We start from the raw sequence: 18173 nt of genomic DNA on the forward strand, positions 1-18173 counted from the left end.
TTAACCTCTCCCTGTGAATGGGATGGAAAAGGATCTCTGAAGAGTGCATTTGCCAGTTTAAAAACAACACTTTTACCCCCTAAAAAACAAAGGAAATATGTCAACATTAGCCAGTATAATAGCATTTATAAATCAAACAATCCCAATCCCCTACCCCATCCCATTTTCCTTCTTTGATTTTTAGAAGTAGCTTTAAATCATATTTTGCTTTAAATAGCAAATCGCATTTTAACTTTCTGTTGTCTTTCTTAAGTTACTCCATGTGAATTCACTGTTGCTAAGAAAAGACCTGGGGGGAAAAGGGAAAAAAAAAATCTTGATATCATTAACATTAGATTTTTTAAAAATACAAGAACCAGAAAAAATTATAAATAGCATTAACAAGAGATTTCTTAATTTAGATAAAATAATATTTCATTGTGTTTCCATACAAATGATTGGTATTTTTTTAAAGACTCCTAGTAGCCATCTAAAAAAATATCTGATAAGGGATAATTCTATACCTTATGTCAGTTTTTCTGGACGGCAGGAGAGTCCCTGTATGGTATGGTTTTAAAGTCTCCACCAAGATATTGGACTGGTATCTTCGTTCCATTCGGTTTATAGTCTATTTTCTCACCAGACTGGGAACTCCAGATGTCAACAGGAGTTTTAGAAGATCAAAGGAAGACTATGGCCCTGAGAGTTCATCTGCTCCTTCTGCTTATTCTTCTCCTGAAGTTATAATCCTCTGTTTGTAGCACTGAATTTTGCTTTAGAAATAAATGCAGTTCAAAGCTCTCTCTATAAGATAGCTGTTGCTTGAAGCAAGCAATTCCTCAAATATAACTTCTGTGTCAGAAATCTGCTTACTGTTTATACGCTAGTGATCTGAAACCTCGCTCGTCTAGTCATCTGAGTTTAAGTGAAGCCATGAAACCGATGTGGCGGAACTGGACTGCTGTGTGGACTGTGCATAGCACAGACAGGAAGAAATCAGGATCACCTCACAAATGCTTCTTTAACATCCACATCTAGTGATGTGCCCTTTTAGTTATTGCACAGAATTAATACCAAAAGAAAAAAAACCCACAATATATTAATTTTCCAATAGATGAATTGTACCAATGTTTTAAAAATGTAGTTTCAAGCCTACATATTGCCAAGCAGGAAGAACTTTCTAAACAGAAGAGAAAAACTGTAGAATTTTGCCCAAGAAAAGCAGTTGTTTTAAACTACAACACATAGCACACGCTCACACACACGTATACCCCACAGCTCTGCGATTAACATTGAAGTGAAAACCCAACTGTTCTAGAAAGATGGAAACTATGTCCTGTAACTCCAGAAATGAATAAAGGGAATTTAAAACAATTAAATAGCATTTGTATTTCTAATACCACCACCAGTCTACCTCGACGTGAACCATGCTTCTGTACAACAACGTAAACTTCACAGCAAGCCGTTTTTACATTCATTAGAGCAGAATTTTCCATTTTCTTTAAATTACAACATAATTTTGGGCTGAGATTGCTGAACACACAGGTAAGCCAACAATAACAGTACAATTTAGTTTCACAGTGGTTTTCTTAACATAAAGTTCATTTTAAGTGTCTTTGCAAAGCATTTCACATTAAACTTAAGTTTCTAAGTGACTTCCTTAAAAGCCTTCTTGTCCAGATATTTTCCACCCTCGTGTCTTTATATGCTTGGCATGTGTGTTGTTTGATTAGGATACAAAATGGGAGACTGGCTTGTTTAATCTGTTTTTGAGTCCTCTGCTGTAGAAAGAAAATGTCCTTCATAAGATGTTGAAGCCTTCACTGCACACACAAAATTTGGGGCAAGTCCAGGTCCAGGAGCCCGAGCAGCCCACCACCAAACAGAGACAAAGACGCTGCCAGAAAGTCACCTTTGCAAAAAGAAAGAAAAAAATAGATAGGGGTAGGAGGGAGGGGGAATATCCCATGGAATGAAAACACAAATGCACCATCCAGAGTCCATATTTACAAACTAATAGAAAATATAAACATTATTGTATTTGGAACCAAGTCAAAACACCAGGAGCAGCTAAATTCAGATATTGCTTGTGTTACAATTATATTTTCGAACAAAATAGGTCATCTATTAAGAATAAACAAAGCATCACTCAAGTCAATTATTGATTAGTTTCCTAATGATGAATTAAAGCTTATTTGGTCACCTTATTTGATTAGAGGGTGTAGCATAACTTCTTTTCTCTATGTATTTTCCTTTATTGATTTTGCAAAATCTCAACAATTGCACGTTTCAAAAGTTCAGGTTGATTTAGAATAAATATACACATGTGGTTTTACCAAAGACTAGTTTTAAAAGTTCCTTAAGCCCTTTGAGGGGTGCAGGTTTCTTTGCTACGTTAAAACAGTGTGTGGGCAACACAAATGTCTCATTCAATCCTTAAGATTGCTTTTGTTTTCAAATCCTAAAGTCATGTCAGGCTTTCTGTAAGAGAGAAGTTATGGCAAGAAATATTTAAGTGTCATCAGCACTCAACAGCACAATGGATTTGAGTCCGTAAGCCAGCTTTGGGGGGCGGAGGGCAGGAGGGCTGGGATCTGAGACCAGGGAGGAGGGGGAGGGTAGGCTGAGGGGAGACGGGGTGAAGCTGCGGTGCGGACAGAATTTCCCATCAGAGTGCAGAAGCCGTGACAGAGTGACTACCTTCTCTGGCTGCCTGCATTCCCTTGAACGCCAGCGATGCGGGAATGTCACAGTTGTGGGGGGACAGTGGGGTGCCGCTGGCATGTTGCCACCCGTGTCCAGCCACATAACCGGAAGGAGCGGCGCTGTAGGTCATGTAAGGCGACACTTGGGCCGGGGTAGGGTAAGGAGCCATGCTGGATGCGGACACAAAACTGCTGACAGCTGGTAGACCATTTGGTGCCTGAGAGTAGGAAAAGAGAAGAGGGGAAGGTAATCACATTGTAGCAGCTGACATGGCACCGGTTTTCAGAAAGTGGCAGAATGTAAGTTTGGAGTAGCAGTAGCAATATTCTGACTACTGTCTGATTTTTTTTTTTTTAAAGATTCGATCTCTATATTCTACATGCAGTATGTTTGAGCAGCAAGACTGGTACTACCCAAACATAATGCCGAAAGACATTATTCCTTCCACAGAGGTTTTGAGGAGGCTACGACCCGAAAATTCACAATATTTGCTTTGCTATTTGGAATTATAGGAAGGAAATAGAGGGGGAGGAAAGAATTAATGGCGATTAAATACTCTCAGAAGCTGTTCAGCTATCCGAAATGCCTTTGTCAACCTTCCCTGTACTTTGGTTTTGTTTGGCTCTTTTGTTGAAGCATTTGTGAAGGGCCTGGTTGGTGTAGCTTTCATTTCCAGTAAAGAAGGGCACAGAGTGTAGGCTGTCACTTTAGAAACTCAAAATGAGCACGACCTTTGTTAAATAAAACATGGGCCGTATTTTAAAATGTCATGTTGAAAATGCCTGTTGGACAAAGGACATGCAAAATCACGTAGTTGTAAGAGTTTTTAAATGAAAATTGGAGGTATTTTTTTTTTCCCAGAGCTTTTTTATCAAAAAGGAAACTGTCTATTGGAATATAAAAGAATTGCATATGTGTGGTTTAAAACTGGAAAATTGGTTTGCAAAGTTTTGGGGTCCTGTGATAGGAATTTTTTAAAGCCACATGGATAAATCTCTTGAAATGAATTTAAATGTAAAATCTGAGTTTGCAAACAAAATGCAGCAGCCCTGGCAAGCGATTTTGCCTAGAAACCAGTGCTCTCTTGGCATCCAATAAATTGTTGGTATTGTTACTATTAACAACAACAAAAACACCCTGATTTATAATCCCGATTCTGGCATGAACACTTGGCATCCTCCTTCAAGTAACTTATTTTTTCCCCTCAATTTCTACATTATTTAGAAATAAGGAGTAAATCTGTTCCCTGGTAGTGATGTGAATGCATTAACATATCAACATATCTCCTAGTGAGAGTGTAGTGTAAATACTAGAATTACTAGTAGTAAATCTGATTCAATCCTTAGAGGTAAGAAAAGCAGACATATGTTAATTAGATGCTTTTTCCAATTCAATTGCAACATAGAAATTATTTTCCAATTTAATTCATTTGGTTATTATTTTCATTTCCACATCTATGAGAATGCAAGGATGGGCTCTCAAAAAGGATTTTGTCAATTTAGAGTAATACACAGAGTAGAATAAACATGGGTATGACTTAACACTGCTCATGGATTTCTGACTAAAGAAGAATTCAAATAGAGGGGTTATCCTCGTGTACTTGGTCTGTAAGAACACATACCTCCTGTTCTGGTTGTCAAAGTGCCTATTCTTTGAAAAATGAGGAAGGGGAAAGGACACTAAGGCTTTTTGAATATGTCCTATGTTCCAGGCATGAAGAAATATCCAGCATATTTTATGGAATAATGAAGATTGGTAAATTGTAGCTCATTATAAACTACTGGGTTTATAATGATAATATGTAATGATTACAACACAATGTTCAATCAAAATTAAAATGTATTTCAAGGGTCCCATGAGATGGTCCTCTTTTTTTTTTTTTTTAAACAAAGAAATCACTGCACATCACTTTAAAATATAAATGAAATCTTAACCTCTTTTTATACCCAAGAATGTAGATCAAGGAATTTAGCCATTTACCCCAGGCCAATTGGCAAGTCAATGGTCATGTCTTTAAAGAAGTTATCACCCCTGTCTGACATGGGAACCTCTGTGGCAAATCTTTTCTTGCTTTTTCCAGGACAATTAATAGACAGACACAATTTAAGATCAAACTAGGGCATCTTTTGAGATAACCTCTTGTAAAAGATTCTTTCTCCTTCTAGAACCCTATTCTCATTGTTAGATCCTCATTCTGTTTCTTAACTTCTAAAAAAAAAAAAAATCTTTCCCCCCTTTCTGAGGATGGCTCATAAGAGAATGGCTCAAAGAGGACACACTCTAAGGCTCTCCGAAGGTGAGTAAGATAGCTCTCAAATTGTGGAAGAAATCTAGCATTGCATAGAGATTATAGCTCCAATCATGTTCGTGGACAATTTTCCCAATAATCCACAAGAAATGCGTTTCAGAAGGAATCATTCCAGTCCACTTATAGAAATGTATTTGCATCTGTATTGGCCTCTTTCGTTCTAGATTAATATACTGTTGACACCAGTGTCACCAAGAATCATAAAATAAGAATGTTAAGGTTAAAATTATTTTTAAAATAGTGAAAACCTTTACCCAACCCTTTACAAGGATAGAAGGTTAAACTATTTGATATTATACATGACAGAAATAATGCTCTAGTTAGCCAAAAAATGTGTTGATGAATTCTAATTTTCATGACAGCTAAGTGTTTCCTTACTCATTCTTTATCCTTTGAATTTTTTTCCTATCATGCACAATTACAGTTTCCTCTGAAACACTTGCTTCATCATCTTCCCCTTCCTCCCCTTACACCCTTGCCCTTGGAACCTTGATCAGTAGAACCACCTATTCCTTGATGGGAATAGCCCTTTCTTTGGGGCTCTCCACCTGTTACATTGCAATGTCTATAATCCCCTTACATGGACCCACTTCTTTTTTCCCTGAAACATCCTCCCTGAGAAATTGGGCCTGACTGGACTCTCATCTTACATAATGCTCCTGGGATTCAGTGCAAGGAAGAACACTGGATATAGGCCTGTGTTACCTTCAGGTGCCTTACTTATTCTGTGACCACATTGTTTGTCGAGCATAAAATAAATACTACTAATTTTTTCCATATTTGTCCAATTGCTCATACTTAAGGCACCAAATTTGCTTTTATGTTGGTATTACTATTAGTATTAAATATTTCAAAGTTCTCTAAAATCCACAACATGTTTAGTGTCATTTTAGTGAGGCAGTACCCTCTGTATTGCAGAAATGGAGTAAGAAGGGAAGCTCAAAGAGGTTCGATCCCATCTTGTTAGTAAAGGCAAGAGGAGGCAAAAGCGTTTGCTTAAAAGAAAAAAAAGAAAACCACAGAAATCTTTAAACAGTATAAAAACAACTCTCAGCTTTCCCTCAGGTTAAATCATGACCCAGATTTGGGGTTAAAAAGTTTTGTCTTAATTTTCCTTTTTACTTTTAAAGGTCAGATTTAGCAATTTAGAAAAAAGCAGCATAAGAAAGATGAGATGACAAACATGCTTTAAAATGTACCTGCCACCTTCACTATTCATTCATTCAGTGACTCAATAAACCTATTGATTTTCTCACTATTAATTTTGAAACATGACATCAGACATCAGTAAAAGATATAAATCTCTACTGGATAAAATAATTGTTATTTATGAAGCAATCACTGAATAAGTAAAATTTTCCACCACAAAGGAAAACAACTACAGGTAGCATTGATGTTTGTTTATTCTTTCCAGTAGAAGAGTACATGACTTAAACTTCCCAAATCTGTTTAATGTTTTCAGTGAAGGGCATGTAATTAATCTGAAAAGCTAGTTAGGCTGAGTAGAGACTACCAAATGTACACCATAAATATAATAGGAGCAAACATGCCAAATTACTCTATTTAATTGGATTGTAAATATGATTTATAAATCAACCAACATATGGAATCCCCAGAGAAGAGTAAACAAATTTTCCAAATGAAACCCCAGCAATGGGCACGTAATGGAAATCTCATTTTTGAAAATGACTTTACCTACAGCTTTCATAAATAAGACCTCAGTCCATCAACCCCTTTTTTTATGTGGATCTGCCATAAAAGCCATGAGAATCCTCTCCTCCAGAGAACTGTACAAGGAGCCTCCCTGAAGCAAACTCTCTTCTACCTAATTTTGAGAGTGAGATTTACTAATTCAAAGTAAAATATACCAAACTGCATGCCCTAAAAAAAGTAAGTTCCTTGCTTTGTTGAATGTTTTGAGAAGAAGACAGATTTTTATCTCACTGGCATTAAAGGAAATAGTCTAGGGAAAAAAAAATACAATGTCCAGTTCAGGTTTGAATGAAAGCATGAGTTTTCATTTTACTTGTTCTTAAAATGTTAGAAATACAGATTTGTCAGTTTTTAAAAATATGTTTTTAAATTAATATGTTGAGAAGCTGTATTGGGAGAGAGCTGGACTACAAACAGTTTGAGGACAGGAGCTTGCCTTAATCACTTCAGTGTTCTCAGAAAACAGGACACATCATAGGTGTTTCGGAATCATGTGCACACCTAAGTTAGTGCAGCCTTTTGAAAGCAGAAGAAGCGAGTCTTGCTTTAAAAAAAAAAAAAACAACAACAACAACAACAGAAAACTAGGCACTCTATCACAGAACTGGCGGTACACTTTAAGTAAGCAACATGAATAAAGCTGTTGAAAAAAGTAAATAAAAGTTCTAACGTAGCCATTCACTATTTGATTTATGCTTGTTCCATTTACACACACACACACACACACACACACACACACGCACAAAGAAAATGGAAATGCATTAATATCCAAACACTTCTGACCACACACAAAAAAAACCCCCAAAAATAAAAAACAAAACAAAACTGGTATGACAACTGTCTGGCAATTACAAGTTATAGACCAGTAGTCTTCACATTCAGGGAATTGTCTACTCAACATTTTCTCTCTTGAAGAAAATGCAGATAATAGTGTCAGGTCCTGTACCCACAATCTTCCATCCACTCATCAGTTCTACCTGGTCCTCCCCTTATGATAAAATGGGTTTACTTTGGCTTTATGGAAAGTAGATTTAGCCACAAACAGAGATGTGCTTCACCTAGAATTTAGCCTCCATATCATTAGAAAAAAAGTTTCAGATCTGAGAATAAACAAGATTTTCTCTTTCGGGTGTAATCTTTTTTTACTGTTGTTCTACCCACCTTTCTTAATTCACTATGCAATGATCTAGTAAAACAAGTCCGATAAAGTGAAATGATGGCTGTAAATATGGTTTCAACATTCATCCAAAAAGATCTTAATTATGCTGAGTTATCACACTGTAGATCTAAAAGTCGTTAGGTAATGCAAAGCTGCTATTTAAATTTTTTTTCCTAAATTTTATGTTTCCAAAATATGAAAATTAAGGTAGCCTTGAAAAAATTTCAAATTACTTTTTTTTTTTGTATTTTATATGACACATTTTACTACTACATAATCATTAATCTTGTTTTAAGGCACTAATAGTTCAAAGCAACCCAGGTCAAGGAATGTTTTTCATAATAGATAACATCATGAATTTCAAAGTCTCTCTATTGGTATTTGCCTACAGTTGGACTCTCTACAAACTTATCAATTATTTAAGACAAATTTAACTTTATTTCATAAGATAAAAAATCCAGTGCAACTTTATTTATATTTTCATGAATACATTATGTCTGCAAGGACAACCAGTGTTTAAAACAATGCACTAGAACATTATATTCATGATTCTGAAATACTATATTTCAAATACAATATACAAATAAATGATCCATAAGAATTTCAGATTAATTTGCCTTGAAATCCAACGATTTTCACAATTCATTTAACTCTTAAAACTCTAAACTTCTTAAGTTCATGTTTGTATAGACTATTCCCCATCTTTGACAGCTCAATTTGTAGCTAATGTTATATTAAACTTGCTGAGTTAACATACACTACCCAAAATTAGACATACTCAAAGCTTGTTAATCTAACATTCAGATTATTTCAGAGTACCAGATATGCAATATATTTTTTTTATGAGAAAGTATGCCCAATTGTAGAAAATGTTTCAAGAACTATACAACTATTTATAAACTCTTTAGGAGCACCTGGGTGGCTCAGTGGGTTAAGCCTCTGATTTAGGCTCGGGTCATGATCTCAGGGTCCTGGGATGGAGCCCCGCATCGGGCTCTCTGCTTGGCAGGGAGCCTGCTTCCTCCTCTCTCTCTCTGCCTGCCTCTCTGCCTACTTGTGATCTCTGTCTGTCAAATAAATAAAATCCTTTAAAAAAAAATTATAAACTCTTTAAATAAAATGAAGTGTTAATTCACTAAGTGCCATGTAAAAGGGCAGATATATTCAAACTCCCCCCACCCTTTTCTTTGCCATACAATTGCATTCAGTAGAGATTTTATGTTTTCAAAAGAAGAGAACCAGCATTAGGAACCAGAGAACACGGTTGCCATTCAGAATTAGAGGATACTAAGGATTTCTAGCCCAATATTAAATGCAGGTGAAAAAAGCCAAAACAAATAAATATTCTTCCTCTTCTATCCTCAAGGATAGATAATAAGGACTTCTGAATGGTAATAAAAAAATATTGACTTCAATATAATATCAATAAGACAAATTTGAATATTCTATAGTATTTTAAAAAACAAAAGATAGGTGTGTATATAGCAGAAATGTGCATAAGGTTCTAATTACTAGTGATCAGGCATCTCTTTTTTTTTTTTTTCAGTTTAAACTGAAAATAGAAACTCTAGTTTACAGTAATCACTAGTACCTACAATTAGTTGTCAATTCAGTCCCTTTGGTAATTTTACAGGTGTCTTCGGGGAAAAGATTATGCTCTAATTCCTATGATTCTGAATTCTCAATTTCTTCCTCTATATACTAAAATGAAACTGGGGTCATATAATGTTCCTCTATTTAATAAAAATTATAAGTGCCCTGAAAGTATTATGTGCATAATTTGAGAAATTTTTGTCAAAACCTTTCAATTTTTTTTGATAATACAAATAGAGGAGAAATGTTACTTAAGTTTACATTTTTGTTGTAAAAGTGTACTTACTCTAATAACATTTTGAAAAATAAATTTTAAAACTAAAGCTGCCATTTGAATATTGGTAAGAGAAATGCACACATATTTACATACATACACACACACACACACACACACACACGACACCTAACTATTGCTTTTTTGTTTATGAGCAAGTATTAGTATAGAATTTTACCCTCAAGAAAATCAATGTCTAAATTCCAAAACTGCTCACAAAATGACACAGCCTAAATTTCTGTGCCTACTTAGCACACCCTCATCATTAAGCACTGTATTGATAATTATAACAGAGTAACCACTGATTTAATTGTGCTTAGAAACTTTTCAAGTTTTGAAATTTTACATCATCTGAATTATAGTACTACATGGCAATGCAGAAGATTACCATACTGCAATTAAGAATTTTCCAAATTTGAGACACCTGGGTGGCTCAGTCGGTCTGCCTTCAGCTCAGGTCATGATCTCAGGGTCCTGGGAATGAGTCCCCAGGCAGGCTCCCTGCTCAGCAGGGAGTCTGCTTCTAACTCTGCCCCTCCCTCTGTTAGTACAGTCTCTCCTTTCCACTCTCAAATAAATAAATAAATAAAGTCTTAAAAAAAAAAAAAGTTTCCAAATTTAAGATCTAAATATCTTTTTCATCTGGAAAAAAAATTAACTTGTCCTCTTATGTATTTAGAACAATACTTATTTGGCCACTTATGTCTTTCATTTACTTGCTTTTATAAATCTCATAATTTAGTGATATAATATTCAGTGTTCAAATGTAATGAATTTTAATATTCAGAATATACAGAGAAGATTATTTGAATCAGTGCTCTATTTTTATTTTAAATTGGTCAGTGTTGTTTTGATATGTGTGTATAAATTTCTAAATGAGTATGAACACTAGATCTATAATTCAAGGGAGAAAAAAATGAAATAACCAAAGATTTTTGAATTATGACACTGCTTTATATATAAGCTGGGTTTACCAACTATTTGTGAGAATTAAAATCTTTCAACTCTTTACTTCCTGATGTTATTATAACAAATGATGACCCAATAAAAACTACTGAGCTTCTATTAAATGCTTGCTACTATGCTAGATGCTTTAAAAACACTCCTTCTAATGTTTGGAACAAAATGCCTTGACACTTTTTAACTATGATATCTTTGAACAAAGTATATTTGCACCAAAAGAAAAAAAATTGCTTGTTTAGGTCAGTCTCTAACCGCCACTTATAACTGCCACTTAAAACCACAGGTACTATTAAAGGGATGCTTACTGTGCGCCATATGGCTGCATTATCTCATTGAATCTTCACAACATCTCCTGAGGTTGGGGCTATTATTTCCCCGTTTTACAGATGAAGAAATACAGGTGTTAAAAGGTTAAATAACTTGCTTTAGTGACAACAGATGCCAGAAGCTCGGAGTTCCCAACCATTGTATGTACTGCCTCTTCTTTATGAATGAGGGGCTTTTTATAAAAGAAAATGGCAAGCTTTCATATCATTTCTCCTTGGCATTCTTTAAGGTAGAAACAGACTCAGGAAAGGGACTCTTTCTTCGCTGCTATTTTCTGGGATGTTTGTCATGGGACAGCTACTAAACGTATCTGACACTGTTTTAGCAAAATAAGGGAGAGAAAAGAAAGTGGAGATGGGTTTTTTTTTTTCGAGAAAACAAGGATTAGGATTTTTTCCCAAGTGAATAAAAATAACAAGTAAAATGCTGATTTTTGACAGATAAGAAAACACTAAGAGTTTTATGACTTCAAAATAATAAAACGAAAACTGGGTATTTTGAGGCTTTGGCATTGGAATTTGGTATTAGGCAATTTGCAGATCTACCCAAATCTGCTCTAAGATACCTTAGGCTGCCTTAAGGTCCGCGTTTGTTTGTTTGTTTTTCAGAGCTTTGCGCCTCGGACTCCATCCTGGTGATGAATTTAGACTCAAAACTCTAGGGCTTTTGTGGTGGTGGTTTCTAAGTTTTTCTCGGGGGAAGGGGAAAAAAAAAACACGAGTGTTTTAATTTTTCTTTTGCAGAGTCGGGGGAGGGACAAAGGGAAAGAAAAATTAAACGGTCCACAGCCAGTCCGTATAATTTGAGGTTTTCTCACAAACCTCCCTTGGGAGATTACACCGTGACCTTTAATCGGGAAATGGAAACTTTATTACGTTTATCTGGTTGCCCTCTCCTCACTCTCGCAGGTTGAGCCACGTTTGTTTTCCGGGAGCGACCGCCGGAGAACTGTCCGAGCGTGAAGACCCCGCAGCCCGCAGCCCCGCAGGCCGCGACCTCGGGCGTGCGCTTGGCGGGTGCCGCCCTGACAACCCCGCCGCGTCGCCGGGCCCCGCGGACGCGCCTCGCAGGGGTCCCCAGCCCCTGTGCCAGCAGCGCCGGGGGCTCCGGGCGCGCCCCCCCGCTCCTGCAGACGCCACACGGGCCTGGAACCACTTCCACCGCCCCAGGCCCCCGGAGCTCCTGGCGGGGACTCGAGGCCTCCACTCCGCCCTGGACGATCCGCGGCCCCGGGCCCGCCTCACCCGCCCGGGGTAAGACCCCCGGCAGGGACGGACCCTCGGCCTGGGCTTCCCCTCGGTCGAGGCTCCGGACATCGACCTGGGTCCCCCGTCGCGCAAACCCCCGCCGCCTCGCGGCCCACCCGGCGGGGCCCTCGCCTCCTCACCTGACCGTACTTGGCTTCCTGCTCCAGGGCTCCCTTCTCCAGCCCGTTCACCGCGTGCGGGGCGGCCCCGGGGAAGTTGTTCCGGCCCAGGCTGCTCCACTCCTCCACCTTGGGGCTGTGGTAGGGGGAGCTGTCGCTCACGCCTGGGGAGGAGGAGAAGGCGTCAAGCTGGAGCGCCAACCCGCACGCCCCCTCCTGAGACGCGGCCTGAAGCCGCGACCGCCGAGCGCCGGGGCTCCGACCCCTGCCCTCGACCTACCCGGGGGCGCTGGGCCCAGGCGCGGCCTCGCCGGCTTCCAGCCCGGGGCCCGGCGGAGCTCAAGCTCCTCAGAGTAGGCCTCTCCCAGCTCTTAAACCCACGCCTGCGGGAAGATTTTTTTTTTTTTCCCCCTTTTTCAACTGCCTTCGATTTCCTCCTCCCCTCCTCATTCCCCCGGGGAATCAAATGGAAAGAACCTGAGCGTTTTCCTAAATCGAGGAATGAGAGACGTGAAGCTGGATGCGCTCGCTGATCATCCCAGGCCTAACCCAGGGTCGACTCGGGATTGACGAAAACGGGGACTGGTGCGGACTGAAAAGGGAGAGAGGAGCGTCCTTGGCCTAACCGTCCTTGGCCTGTGCCGGTGCTCAGAGACAACCAGAAAAGTGCTCACCGTGCTGTGGGGATCTAGTACTTATGTCAATAGATGAGACAAAAGATCTGCAAAGTCCTTTGCAAACAAATAACTGCAAGTTGCCCACAATACACATGCAAAATATACATGCATAGTGTGCCATGTGTGTGCATAATTCGTGACTATCCTTGATGTTCTATGTCTACACATTAAATATGTGAGGTTATGTGCATATAACTTAAAAAATAAATAATACAATTACCACTGTAAATGGTACCAGCATCAGTGGTAAGGTTACAGAGAGAGGGTTTTGTGGGGTTTTTTTTAATGAAATAAAAAGTTAAGGAAATGAAGGTAGAATTGTTTTTTTAAAAAAAAAAAAGAGTAAAGCTGTCAGTTATCCTTTATGTTCTTAATACAGATACAAAGAAAATTATATGCTGTAAACTGATTACCACAATACCTACAAGTGTGCCTACTGAATCACTGCCATCTTTAAATGACTAAGTGAAGTTTTAAAGAAAAGATATTTGAAGACTATGAGCAATGTGTTTTTGTCTTTGGAACCTATAGGTGGAGGACTGAAATTTTGACAAAGCCACTACAACTTGATTTTAAATACTTCCATCTGGCACAGTGCTTTGAAGGGGCAATCATTTTGTAGAAATGATCACTTACAGAAATAATCATTTTATAGTCACAGATTTGTCAGAAAACAGGTTGTTTAAAGCTGGCATCCAGAATCAACAACATCTAGAATGAAAAGTTGCTCCTCTCCATATAATCCATTACTTTTCCAACTGATACTTGGTCTGATTGTAGGATCCCCAGGGAAGAGCAACTCTGTCAGTCTTTTTTCACTATTCCTCCCCCTCTCCAAAGAATTAGATTGTGTTCCAGTTTGCACCAGGAAACCGTGTTTTGGCAAAGAACTGCCAGTCTCTCTTTGCCTTCCCAGACAAAAGGCAACCGGTGGGCACAAGACTGAAGTTATCTTAAGAAATTGAGATCCCCCTGTGAGCCCCCATTTCTGCTGATCTCACACTTTCCCATGAACAGGGGCTTCCTTTAAATGTCAGTGAGGTCAGTTTATCCTATAAATCAAGGGCAAACTCTCTCCAACTAAAGCTCCAACCAACTCCGAATAAGATAAAACTGGGCTCCTAGAAAAATCTTGTAAATTCACAGTCAGCAAACAAGAAGACAAGAAATCAGGGCTCTGCTTTAATTACTTAAAAAGATAATTGTGCCAATGTGGTGGCAACAGAGAAAGGCAGGAAATAATTAAAGGAACTATTCCCCGCCTTTCCTACTTAATTTTTCCCCTGCACTTTTTAAACTTTCGGCCAAGAAATTAAAACGGTAGGCTCTTATCTCTGCATTATTTAAATTCTGTGCCTAGGACGCGTTGACTTTTTCCTCCTACCCAGAAAGAATTTAATGCCAGTTTCCTTGCTGCTGTTGTTGTTTTGTCCCATTATGAAGTAAAGGGAAACAAAGTCTGGTCTGTGGAAGCCCAACTGTGCAGTAAGGCTGGAGAATCCTTCTTGCCAAGCAGAAAAGACACTCTCTAGAGGGCAAGGTCAAGGGTGAGAAAGGAAAGGAGCAGTGGGGTGGCACCGCTGAAAATGTGCAGGTACTAGGTGTCCACTGGCATTCCTAGGGAGGGGGGGCGGGGTGGGGAGACCATAAAGGGAAGCCGCAGGCTTGGGTAAACTGGGAAAGAAGAGAGGACATGATGAAATCACCCCACATTTTGTTCCCATCATAGCGGTGGTTGGTGCCAGTTCTTAAGACACATATAGTGAACTCTACTAAGGTAAAGGCTGGAGGTGGGGGCAGTAGGAAAAGAGAGAGGGAGAGAGAGAGAAATAAAGCAGAAAATTAGTCCCAGAATGAGCAATGCAGTAACATGCAAGTTACTGGTAGTAACTTCGGGACCTCCGTTTCCGAAGAAAATGAAGTGAAGCATAAGAATGAAACCAATTAGGTGACATTTGAACTTCCTGCCTGAGCAAATTTGGCCTGATTGCCAGAATCCAAGAATACTGCAATTTCCACAGGGTGCCCGACTCCTCGAGGCCGCATCCGATCCCCAAACAAGCTGCCCGCAGCGGTGTCTGCAGCCAGCAGCCCCACGCCTGCTCAGGCCTCCCGGGCTGCGCCCCAAGTCCGACCTGGGCCGCGCTCTCCGAGTGAGCGAGCGGGTTTGAGGCTGCAGCGGCTCGAGAGGCGGGGGAGGGTGGAAAATGCGAACCATGTGTTGGGGATGGGGGGATGTTATGGGTCTGGTAGTTTGAGATGAGGCAGGAGACTGTGTGTGGCAAGGAAGCAGAGGGCATGAATTTCAAGTTAATGAGATCAGGACACCCCCTGGGAGGACTCCTTAGTTTCGTAAGGAAAAAGCCTCAGGTGGTGGGACAGATTCGGGCCCGGAGGCCGCAGATACAGAGACACCCGAGAGGGTGCAGAGGGAGGGTCTGCACACCCACACCACCCGGCCCCTGAGCCCTTACCTTGGTCGGTGATAGAGCGAATGCCCAGGATGTCGGTGACGGAATGGGAGGAGGGCCAGGTACGGGGCATGGCCACGGAGCCGGGGATGGCAGGCACCCCGGGCGGCGTGGGCACCTTAGCTGCGGCCGCCGTGATGGGGCTGGGGTACGAGTAGATGTGGTTATAGGGCAGCGCCGGCTGTGGCGCGGGCTGGTGCTGCTTGTATGAGTCGTAATGGCCCTGTTGAGCCAAGTTGCCGATCTTGTTGCGCAGGATGCGGCTGATGGAGCTCACCGAGGGCACGTTGTACTTGTCACACACGCCGTCCGCCAGCAGGCGGTCCCGGATTTCCCAGGCAAAGATGCCAGGGTCCCTTTGCTTGTAGGTCCGGATGTGCTTCACCACGGTGGGGGTGGTAACTCGGGGCTTGCTGCCCCCAATGGCTCCTGGCAAGATCGAGCCAGTCTCGTTGTAGCGCGCCAGAATCTTGCTGACGCAGCCGTGCGAGACCCGTAGCTGGCGGCTGATGTCACACGGTCTGATGCCCAGTTGGGCCAGTTCCACGATACGAAGCCGGATGGCGTTGGGCAGCGGCCTCCCGTTCACGAATACTCCTCCCAGCTGGTTCACCTCCCCAAAGGCTGGCTCTGCAAAACGAACACACGGCGCGCGGGGACGCGCACCGGCAGTTTGGGACAGCCGTTTTCCACTCCGCCTCCGCCCACATCAGAAGGCCGGGCAGATGCACCCACCCGAGACTGGGGACCTGGGCTTTCCCCAAACCCTACTGTCCCCGAGCCTTGCCCAATGGCCGCAAACCACTAAGGTCTAGTCGCACTCCCCACCCCATTCCCAATGGTGCCTGCGGCCACTACAAGCAAATAAAGTGGTGAGACGCAGGGCCGCTCCAAGTGTTCAAAAGCCTCCGAAGCAGGCGGGGAAATCGGTCTTGACTCCTGCAACCAGCTCCTTCTCGTCTGCTCGGCTCTAAAGTCTCTGGGCTGCCACCCCTGGAGCCCCAGCGCCCCGCCTGGGGACCGGCGCAATTAGTCTAGGAGAAACTACAGTTCGTTTGGATTTTTCCCCCCTGTCCTGAGTGTGTGAGTTTGTGTGAAACAAAACTTGGTCCGCACTGAGGCTACGGAGCTTGCGGATGCCACCGCTCCCTTCTTTTAATATCAGAAAATGGCATCAACAGCAACCCAGTAGCCAGCGTTCATACTGAACTGCTGAGTGCCCTGACCCTTAGCGTGTTTCTAAAACTTGTAGGAACAGGAGCAAAGTCAATAAGAAGAGAGTGAGCGCTCAGTGGTGCGCGCCCTCGCGCTCCCTCCCTCCCTCCCTCGCCCTCTCGTTCCCTCCCTCCCTTCCCCGCTCTGACAGCGTCCCCCGCCGCCACTCACCCATTGCTCCGAGCAGTACACCAACCGGGCCCCAATTCCGAACTCCCAAAAAGAAACTTTTCGCACAGCCTCAGTGGCCCGGCTTGTCGCTGCCCCAGGCAGCCGGTGCCTCCGCTTCTTCCCAGGAGGAGGCGGCGAGAGCGCAGAAGGAAGGAGTAAAAGGAAGTCTGTGCCCCGATGAAAGAGGCTAGAGTTCTGCATTTCAATCTGAGCAGCAACGTGGGCTGGCCTGAGCCGGGCCGGGCGGCTCCGTCTATCACTCACTGGGGACACGCCCTCGAAGAGGAGGGCCCGAGGTCAATCTGCGTGGTGATTGGTGCGAGCTGCTGAGCGACAGCGCAGTCCGGGAAAGTTCTTCCGCTGTCTCTTGCAAGCTTGCAGTGCACCTGGGTGACTAAATACAATGAAAATGGGTGTTTGACACCTTCCTAGGGGCAACTCAAACAGACAACAAAGTCAAACTGATAAATTTGCTGAATAAGCAAATGAAAGCATTTGGTCTGAATATGAGAAATTCTAAGGCGGAAGAAGTTGAGACTTGGGGGGAGGGAGAAACAGACGACTCAGAATTTAAATTAAAACTCTAGGTGGGAGGTGGGGGCCACCGTTAGGTGGGTGGCGGGGGTGTTTCTTAGAATAGCCGGTCTTGCAGGTCTCCAGGGGGCTGTCTGGAGAAGGACACTTTAACCGGGATGATACCTTTTCAACTCCAGCCTATGCCAGGTGGCGAGAGCGCAGGTGTGAGACGATAGGCCGATCGGAGAGACCAGGAGGTTGATGGGAGACCAAGCCAGAGGTGGAGGCCACTGTGACCCAGGTGGAGACCCCTCTCCTGCCTCCAGAACTAGCGCCCCAATGCAGTTTCTGGTGGGTTCACCCAGGAGCTCGGGGCCAAACCTTAGCTACGCAGGCTCCAGGCTGCGGCCGCGCGCGGTATGCGGAGGACTTAAGCACACGCGGCTAAAGCTAGCTCACAGCCAACGTCGACGACTGTCTGTGCGTGAGGCACTTTCCTTGGAGGTCAGCGCGCCACTGCGCTCAGCCTGGTTGCTGGTCTACCGGTACTTGATGCCAAGGTTTGCCCACCCCCCGCCCCCGCAAGAGTTTTGTTTAATCGAAGAGACTTGGTCCCAAGAAAGTTGAACACCGAGCCTGCACATATATGTATTTCCCCTGTCTCTGTTTAGCTACTAGGGGCCTTGAGAGTCAGCCTACTTGTGAATTTTCACTTTCGATCACTCTAAGTCTAAT

General features: G+C 42.2%; 1 protein-coding gene across 2 annotated transcripts; it reads right to left on the reverse strand.

Moving 5' to 3' along the window:
• Positions 1-449: 449 nt before the first annotated feature.
• Positions 450-17107, reverse strand: PAX9 (paired box 9). 2 transcript variants are annotated; one of them, XM_032871244.1, is made up of 5 exons: positions 16923-17107; positions 15540-16166; positions 12410-12552; positions 2680-2902; positions 450-1891 (listed from the first exon to the last, which is right to left on the reverse strand). In XM_032871244.1, exons 1-5 carry the CDS (start codon positions 16924-16926, stop codon positions 1800-1802), a joined length of 1089 nt encoding a protein of 362 aa, XP_032727135.1. In that variant the 5' UTR covers positions 16927-17107; the 3' UTR covers positions 450-1799. The 2 variants fall into 2 exon arrangements, with proteins under 2 accessions (XP_032727135.1, XP_032727136.1); XM_032871245.1 differs by lacking the exon at positions 450-1891 and having other exon boundaries at positions 2519-2902.
• Positions 17108-18173: the final 1066 nt, after the last annotated feature.

This window comes from Lontra canadensis, unplaced genomic scaffold, assembly GCF_010015895.1.
Source record: "Lontra canadensis isolate GAN:19392208 unplaced genomic scaffold, GSC_riverotter_1.0 scaffold42, whole genome shotgun sequence".
NCBI lineage: Eukaryota > Metazoa > Chordata > Mammalia > Carnivora > Mustelidae > Lontra > Lontra canadensis.